The sequence below is a fragment of the Xiphias gladius genome, chromosome 15 (genome assembly GCF_016859285.1).
Source record: "Xiphias gladius isolate SHS-SW01 ecotype Sanya breed wild chromosome 15, ASM1685928v1, whole genome shotgun sequence".
In the NCBI taxonomy this organism is placed as follows: Eukaryota; Metazoa; Chordata; class Actinopteri; order Istiophoriformes; family Xiphiidae; genus Xiphias; species Xiphias gladius.
Window position 1 is genome coordinate 18,239,300 of NC_053414.1, and position 9,607 is coordinate 18,248,906.

General features: G+C 39.3%; 1 protein-coding gene across 3 annotated transcripts in view; it reads right to left on the reverse strand.

The window, feature by feature from the left end:
- kdm4c (lysine (K)-specific demethylase 4C) overlaps window positions 1–9,349 on the reverse strand; it is a 29,650-nt gene extending 20,301 nt beyond the window's left edge. For all 3 annotated transcript variants that reach the window (XM_040146672.1, XM_040146671.1, XM_040146670.1), the window contains exons 1-9: window positions 9,185–9,349; window positions 6,971–7,137; window positions 6,337–6,512; window positions 5,770–5,884; window positions 4,489–4,682; window positions 1,949–1,998; window positions 1,058–1,161; window positions 651–788; window positions 226–419 (exon numbers count right to left, since the gene is read on the reverse strand). In XM_040146672.1, the coding sequence (XP_040002606.1) occupies window positions 226–419; window positions 651–788; window positions 1,058–1,161; window positions 1,949–1,998; window positions 4,489–4,682; window positions 5,770–5,884; window positions 6,337–6,512; window positions 6,971–7,114 (1,115 nt within the window). In that variant the 5' untranslated portion in view covers window positions 7,115–7,137; window positions 9,185–9,349. The remainder of the gene's footprint in view (window positions 1–225; window positions 420–650; window positions 789–1,057; window positions 1,162–1,948; window positions 1,999–4,488; window positions 4,683–5,769; window positions 5,885–6,336; window positions 6,513–6,970; window positions 7,138–9,184) is intronic.
- Between the last annotated feature and the right edge of the window lie 258 nt (window positions 9,350–9,607).

Sequence of the window (9,607 nt, forward strand, 5' to 3'; positions counted from 1 at the left end):
ACATAAGGTCAGTACACCAAGGCCACCTGTCACCTAGTCATTAGTTCATCATCACAAGCCGATGCATCTCCAAATGTTGCAAAGACAATTTCATTTGCCTATCTTTATGGACATCAATGAGGACTGTGTTTACATTAAATGTATTATATTATAAATATCCAAACGGCAGTATTCCTACTCTACTTAAAACTCCACTAGCACAACAAGCAAGGATGAGTATAGTACCCTTTATTAGTAGGTTTGGTCTTGCGGCGCCTCTGCAACCAGCTCTGCAGCTCTGGTGTTGTACTGGGAGTGGCAAGTGTGTGGTCGATAGGTGCAGAATCTTTGCCCAGCATCCAGTTAGCGTACCAGTCAGGCTGAAAACGCTTCACAAAGGGTTCCATAGATATCTTTACCATATCCTTGCTACATGTGCACTAGAGGAAGGAAAGAGAAAGACAAATACTATATCTGCGTTAGAAAAACATAAGGAGGGCTTGCTTGTGTCCACTCCTGAGCCATAATTGCAATCTATTCTGTTATTTGGGAGAAGCTGAAAATTGGACTGAATCTGAAATGAACTGTATTGAAATCTGAGATACTTCATCAATTACATGTAGGAAAAATTTTTAAGAAAAATTATCAGACTAATACAAGTGGGATGCTACCTGTGTGGCCACCTTGCCATAGTCTATCCAGCGCACAGTGGCAAAGTTAGTGGACTCTGCACAGTTGAAGCCATGATTGAAGCCAGCATGGTAGCCATAAGGGAAGGTGATCATGAACTCTCCAGCTTCCTGAGTAATCTGACAGTTCATGTTAGGAAGGGAGAAAGACAAAAGGGAGAGAGACTCGGTCATAAGATGAGATAGGTGACAAAAGACAGAACTGTCCTTTTGGTTTTCAAAAATGAGCAAATAGAAAAGTCAAATAAAAAATAATTGAAGTAAGCCACTACAGATTTCCGCAATCAATCAAAGGAAAAGCTGTTTTCATAAAGTTGGTAAATTAAGGAATTACAAATGGCAAGAAGAGGAGGACTGAGGCTAATTTTTCAAAGAGGTTGGGAGCCTACCTTATCAAAGGGAATGCCATACTTCTTCAGTATGGAAGGGGAGATTAGAGTCATCTTGTGACGAAGAAAAGCCTCACACCCCTTGAAGCTATTGGGAAAGAAACCTGACAGAAATATGTGCGCACACACACACACACACACACACACACACACACACACACACACACACACACACACACACACACACACAAGTAAAATTTAAAATGCTTGTTTTGCCTGACAAGAAAATTTTTTTTTTTACAATACTGCAAGAAGAAACAGAAACGCAGCAAATTTTAACCGAGATGAATTTAACAATGTGTAATCTGTAAAATTTTAGTACCTAAAATTTTACCAGATAAATACACTAGAGAAAGGTTGTTGCTGATTACTGCCCCAACATTTTACCTTTGTTAACTGGATGGCTGTCTGTAACAACCAGGCACATATTATTCTACTGTGATACTTATGCAGCAAAATAAATCAGCATTGCAAGTTTAGACCTAATAACTACATTTTACATTAACCACTGCATTAGCGAGAATTTCACTTACTTGAAACACAATTACATAGCTTAAAATGTAACTGTATGCATTACATTTTTTTAATCTAATGCCAAACAGTACAGATTTTCCTAAAGTGGCTTGTCAATACATTAAGTGTTTGTACAGATTACATCTCTACTAGTGGCAGTTTTTGCATGTTTGTCGTCAGAGCTCATTAGCATGCTGCATCTTTAGCTTTGCCATGACCTCCAGTGCCCTCTCATTGTGGAGTATAATTTGGAACCTTGGTGCTTAATGCAGACCTGCTTCTGTATGCTGCAATGGTGTTTTTCAAATACTTATTTAATTGCTTCTCCCACATCCATTTATATGGAGAATACAAAAAGAATATAAATTACTCTTTTACCTGTAGCCAGACGCTCCAGTCTCTTCCCATGCTCAGGGGGGATGGCATACCTGTTAGAGACAACAGAGAGATATGGAGCAGACAGAATTATTTTTCACTATGTATGTGAAATTCTGAACCAACATTGTTCATTATGCCTACAGTGTAGCATACACTGACGGTTGCAGACAAGTTTTCAAGAGAAGACTTTACAATTTCAAGACTGCCATCAAGTGGTGGATAAATGAATAATTGCATGAAGGCTGAGGAACCTGTACCAGCACTGCACTGTTAATAATAATAATAATAATAATAATAATAATATTACTTTACAATATACAGAAAGATGTTATCCTTGATTTCCTACGGATGTTCAAATTTCCTGCATCTGCTGCATTTCCTAATCTGCTTGCTATTAGCTTTTCCAGCCAAAGGCTGACCAGTTACAATTTAGACTTCCTAATGTATTAAATCTTAATCTCTGGAAAATTTCAAAATACGAGCCTCATTCCGTCTCTGATAGGGACAAAATAACCATCACTGATTGCTGTTGAGTTAAGAGTTAAGAGAATCTTATTTTTGCCATATTCCACAATGTCTTGTGTCACACTGCTGACACAATCTGAATTTAAACTATTCCCAAAGTATCCGGCGAGAAACCCAGGGAGTGTGACAGAATTCCCTCAAGGTTTGAATAGGCATTCCATTTGACTAGCACCATCCACCCTCAGGTCTCAGGTATTTCTATCATCGTATCAACTGTCAGCTTAACGGGGCAGTGAGAAACATGGTGAGAGGGGGAGGCAACCTCAGGTAGAGGTGACATGGGGAGTTGGAGGGGGTAGGGGATTGAGAGGAGGTGAGAGAGGTGCATCTTTAAGCCGCTCCCCTCTGGGGACGAGATGTCAAAATAGCAGAAAGATGAAAGAGTGTACGTCAGTGTGCGTATGTGTGTGTGTGTTAGATGATAAAGGTATGCATACGTGTGGGTACTTGTCACAATAGGCAGCTCTTTGTGAGTGTATATGTGTGTGTGCGTGTGTCTGTGTCTGTCTGTGTTTCTGTGTGTATGTGTGTCACTGTCTGGCTGTGACACTGATCCCTGTAGGGTTGCAGGGCTCACTGCTCTAATGAGCAGAACTCTCTCCAGGGCAAGAGGGAGAGAGAAATGAAGCAAGCCAAGCTGACAAAGAAATAGAAAGCAAACTCCATTTTGATCTACCTGTATTCTCTTTTTTCCACTTTATCATTTTAAAAGAAACCTCCCAAATAAACCAGCTCCTATTCTATTACACAATACAAGCGCTTTAAAAAAAACCAACTAGACCTATGCAACGCATGTTCTGTGACTGACTTGATCACGTTACTATGTACTCTCGTCAATAAAATGTTATTTATGATAATTCAAACAAGATAGTTTAACAATTTGAAAGTAGGTGCATTTTGCATATGAAAAACTGCCATCTGGGCAATTCAATTCAACCTCATCTTCAATGCTTTTATCATGTTTCACTTATAGAGTACAGTCACTTTATGACACTGTCAGATGATCCTGGTCCCAGTCTGTAGTGTTAATTACAAAAGAAGTTCTTCTCCACACACCCCCACTCCTTTCGTATAAATACAGAAATCAGCTGACAGTAGTAAGACGTATGAAGCTGCGATTGGCAAAGATATAGAGAGATTAACAGCATGGAACTGAGAGGAGTAGTAGTAGTAGAAATACTACTACTAGTACGCCAGTATCCATCAGTATTGTAGTGTTTATTTCAAATTTACGGAAACAAAATATAGTATATGTTTGACTGGTTAAAATATTCAATGTTGCCTTGCTCCATCGTAAAGACAAGAATGACAGCTTCCAAGAAATCAAACCATACACATTTGGAGAATAACACATCTCCAAACACATTCCCTCCCTAGACAAGCAATCAAGTCCCTTATGCTGCATATGTTGTTCCTATTCTATTCTGGCTAGCATTTAAACTCTCCAGAGCATAGTGACTTCCTCTTCAGTGTGCAAACAAGCAATACAGGAACAGAACCCTACAGCCATGTGCAGTTGAATTTCCAGGCTACATCAAATGAAACCTATGACGTTGCATTTAAGTAAAATCCTCTTTAATCATTATAAAACATCTGACAGGAGAATGCTAAAGAGGACAGCCCTTACATAAATATGGATATGCATTATATAAAGGACTTGTGTGTAAGGATTCCAAATAAATCACAGTCCTAACAAGACTAAAGACACCATAGAAATAAAATGGACAGACTCTTAAATTGGAAAAATACTAAATAAAAGAAAAGAAAGTGAATGTGAACACAGAGGTGAGGCATGGCAAGTATAACAAGTTCTAAACTTTTACAACAAATACTTTTGTGAAAAGGTACTCATGAATGTTGTTGTAACTTCAGTTATAGTGGTGTTGATTCAAAACTATGATAACTCATGCTGCAGTTTGTGCTGTACTGTTGCTGTTTCTTGATTGCATTGTGTTGCACAACTGTTGCTTCTTGATATGTTTGCCCCTGTGCCTAAATCCCTGTCCCACACTAACCAGGACTTGGGCTCGCCAAAATGGAGGTAGTTGATGCTGTACAGATCCATATCTTCAGTGTGCCAGGAGAAAGTGGTCTTCCACATTCCAAAGTATAGATATGGAGTGTTCACCCCCTGGATGGACACACCACAGTCCTCCTCAATAACATCCAAGATTGAGTTCAGGTGGCCAATGTTCCACTCCTCTACATCCTAGGAGATTAGAAACAGGGGTTAGGGAGCTGGGTAACAGTGGTTAGACTGGTTTGCAGTTGACTATGGAATTTTTTTTTAAATCCAATCAGTATCATCTATATAAAAATACTGTATTATGTAACTCATTTATCTCCAGGTTGGCCAGCTGTCATCACCCCTATTGCTCTCCGCTAAAATACTGGGACTATCACCTAACAAGCAGCATTGTAAGAAGGTGAAATGTGAAGCAGAAAAAAAAAAGATCGGTAGTTTAAATTAATAGCCTCTACACTGTGACCAATGAACAATGTAAGCAGTGCCACAAAAATACCAAAATATGGTCACTTTGCTTCTATTTATGTGACAAATGGCAAGTGTACCATGCTTCTAAAGTCCTGCTGTTAAAATGTTGCTTCGGGTTGAACACTGGATTTGACCTTCAGTAGCCTATTTTGTTCATGCTGAGGATGAAAGAAGGTTGTCCGACCTTCCAGCCAAAACATAGCACTGACACTTATTTCATTACAGCAACTTTACAACATATTATAACAACACTTTACACCCAAAGGAAAGTTGCAGCGAAGGCTCCATTTTCTTAGGACAGGACATTTTTCATTCCTAAATATCTAAATATCTAATTGGTAAAGTGTGCACTCTGAACCTGTAATATGAAGGAAAACAATTAAAATATTAAATTGTCAGATCAGACTTGATACTCCCTAGTCCCTATGCGTAAAATGTTTATGATTATTTCATTTATTCTGATGCGTTTGAAGATATAGGAAAAAATTACAGCGGTGGTGTAGTCTATGTGTTGCTTTCGGTCCACTCATTCCTTGCAAAAAAAATCCATCCTGAAGCCAAATTACAATATTCTCGTAAAATAAGTGTCTGTACAGTCTACCAAAGTTCTTTCCACTCTTACTTCTTCTAATGACAGAACCAATGAAGAAAACTGAAACTGTAAAGAAATGAGTGAAAGCTAAGCTAGAAAGACTTATCATATGGACACTGAATAACAAGTGACAGAGATGAACCAACACATGCGTAAATAGGCTAACACCAACAGAGTGAAAGCAACAAAAGAGGAAGAAAAGCCATCTACCTCATCATAGAGGCTGCCACTGACATCAGCACCATATATGGGTGAGACAAAAGTGAGGTTCTTCCAATATTTCCTCTCAAGATCTTCATAATTCAGGTAACGAGGTGTACAGTACCTGTGGAGGAGAGAAAATTCCATTTGATACTGTGGATGTAGGGCATGTGTAGTCCTGTACAATGAAAACCTTCTTAGCAAATTTACATATCAGGTACATTTTATATTATATAAATATCACTCGTGCACTTTTAAAATAGGCATCCAACTCCAGGTTCAATCAAATATGGGATCATAAACTTATCTCGAAACCATGGCCTTAACTGCTGTTCATGTTCTTCCCCTTCTCTAATTTGTCACTTTTCTTATGTTTATGTAAGATTATCAGATTCTCCTCCATTCTGGAAATTAAACTGTATGACATATTTTGGAATAAACCACCAGTCATGTACCCTGTGGGCAAAAAAGTTAGATTCTTACTTTGGTAGCACAACATTAACATTTGAATGTAATTGAATTCTCATTTTCAAATCAGACCCTAAATACAGTTTAAAAGTCCTTCATATTACTCACATGTCACTGTTAGCTAGTCGCCTGAACTCCTGCACACTAAGAGGCTTCTTCTGGATGTTGTATTGAGTAAAGAGCCCTGACTGGCCAGCCACCATCTGCTGGATGGGAGCGTCGATCATCAGATCGTCTATGTCGTCATAGGTACGACGGGGCTTCCAGCCTTTAGGAGGAATCACCTGATGGACAGAGGAGTAAAGGTTTGCTGTTGAGAGTAAAACAGGAACAATGTTACCTTGTACAAACACATCACCCTAATCAGCATTTCACCATTAGGAATCCACAGTAGTTAATCCACTACTTCCAAAAGGGGAGCTAGTTTACTACATAGATATGTATCACACTATATGTCTGAATGTCTTTTTCTGCTTCTCTTTATTCCTGTGCCTTTCTTCTGGCCGGCTAAAGCTGCCTTCAATCCAAAATGATGTATAATGAGCCATACCAACAGCCATCAAACTGTAGGCCTACAAAGAGGAAATTTTGACACACCAACCTAGTTGACATAATTAAGTCAATACCACAGTTCTCAAATTTCACAGACCGAGATCAGCATTTTTAAATTTTTTTTTTTTTTTTTTTTTTATATAACTGTGGTTGAATGTTTGTCTAAGTTGAGATTGAAAATGTTACCTACCTTAGCCAGGCCTGCACGGTGTGCACCCTGAGACTCCATATAAACCAGGTACTGGTTGAAGTCCCTGAACTCCTCCATGGTGGGCCTGAAGGTCATAATCTTGCAGGTGGGGTTTGCAGGGGTGTACACCTCTGCTCCCGCCATCCTGCCGCCTCACCAGATATAACCTGGAAAAAAAAAAAAAAACAAACAAAACAAAACAAAAAGAAAAAACATCAACTTTAATTTTATAGTCGGCTCTTAATGTTGTCAGATATTGGCTTAGATAAAAATATACTGACTACCTTGTTAGCTATGTGGTGGCATGTACATAAATGACTGCTTTATTAGTGGAAATGTAGTCTATTCTGAAAACATAAACTAAACTATGGGCAAGGAAGATCAACAGGGTATAATCCTAAAAATTTTAAAATGTTAAAAATATCCAGAGAATGGAAAAAATAGAGAATCTGTTGTATCTGTTTTACAAGGTAAAATATAATCTATTCAGAAAGTGCTGAACAGATATTGTAGATGCTCTAATAAATATTGTAAATTTGCAGATGGAAAACACATCCGGTTACTGAAAAGTAATTTATTTTTGTTTGTTTAAATCCTTAATGTGTTTTAAACCTGATAGTGATTAATTCATCTAGTGTGTGTCCATTTTAACACAACATTCTTATATTGCCTGTTATTCTTTTTTTTTTAAATTTTGCTATTTTTTGTTTTTGGAGTCACCTGTTTTTTGTGTTTGCCAATTATTTTTGGTTGTTCAGTGTATTTATGGTGGAATTACAGCAAAGTTAATAGCAAGAACACTTAAAAACAATATGTCTGCACCCATTAACACTTCTAATCAGCTATTTCACTTTATATCTTGTTGCAGTGATACATTGATTGATGCATTGAATCAAGCTATTACAATTTCATACTAGAGTAAGTGTTAAACTATAGGACAAGTGTTCTTTTTTAGGTTCTCTTTCTCTAATACCTTAGTACAGATTTTCTATTGACCATTGCTAAATCTCTAGATGTAATTTACAGATGTGTATACTAGACTATGATGCAGCTGGTTTGTGTGTTGGTGACAGGTTCACCACTAGATGGAGGTAGAGATTCAACAAATGTCGATTTAATCCTTTAATCCTTGCTGATGCCAACAACCCTTTTCACATTTTTGTCGCCATCAACCCATCCCACTCCCAACTCCGACTTTACTGTGCAGCCGGACAAAGGATCATATTGGCCCGAGTGAAGCTATTGTGATTTTCAACCTCATATTTCTTCATACTACTATTTCATTGCAAACCACCTTACAATGGCGTGCGACTCGATTATGTAACAGGCAATTGCAGGCTGAAACCAATTTTTGCAAGGAGAAAAAAAAAAAAATCAGCCACAGTGTTTAGACACAATATGTTTACAGCCCTACTCTTTGTTCAGATATTATAACTAGCATTGCAAAACGTGGATAACCTTTAACGGCCATATTCGGCCTGTTTGTTAATAAAATACACCTGCTACTACCCTGAGACAATAATATCTCGGTTGAGTTGTAGTTTCGCTTTTATTACTGCATGAGTGTCTGTAGCTGCGCTTATCTTTGTTGTCTGCCAAGCCAGCTAACTAGCCAACTAGCCTACGTTTTGTTATGATGCCAAGTAATGGCTGAACAAATAGGGCAGCCTGCTAGCTCAGCTGATTAGCCAACTTATATTTAGATGGTAGACTCATTGGTTACTCGTTGACTTGAATGTGATATGTGTTCATGGGACCTGATTCAACAGCATTTGGGGATAGCAGTTAGGAACGGGAAAGCATAGCGAACTATTAAGCTAACCCAGCTACCATCTTAGCTAACTTCTTAATGTACGAGTCAACGGGGTTTAAATGTCCCTCGCAAGGTGGCTGCAGACAGGCCCGCAGCTGCCTCGCTATGTGACTTTTTGTGGTACAAATGATTTAGTCTGCTATTTGTCGGTATCATACAAGTTTAGCAAGAGACAAACGAACCATGACATGGCACACAGTGCGAAATGCCCACTGGCATGAGCCAGTGCCAACTTATCTGGCTGGCAACGCTAAGGGTTAGCTGTTGATAGCTTTGCTAATTCTGCACAGGAGTCACGAAATACACACCGCTCTCTAATTATCTGAGATCAAGCTGGCTACTATACACAATTTTCGCCTCTATATCACATGTTGTTTCCAAGAAAATACATAGTATTTTACCTTAATTTTAGAGATACGGATTGGCGGCGGCGGTGGTGGTGTTGGTGGTGTTGTTGTTGTTGTTTATCCCCTTCCTTGTTCTTCCAGCTGATTCACATGACAGCTGCTCCGGCCGCTGCCGCTGCCGCTGCCGCTGCTTCTTACCACGAAAAGCGTTTCAGTCCGCCTACGCTCCAGCTCCGCTGCGCGCCAGGCTTCTAAAAGGCACGAGCGTGGCGGAAGCACACGGCGGCGCGGTGGACTTATCCATGCACGTTGAGATCTGCGAGCCCGCAGCGGCGTCGATGAACTGGAACGCAGCCAGAGGTGGGACGTCGGTGGAACGTGTCACCTGCATCCCCGGCATGTAACGGTTTTATTTTCACAGTGAACAGTAGAGCAGCGACAGTTAATTGATTAGTTGATCCCCCCCCCCGTCCAAAA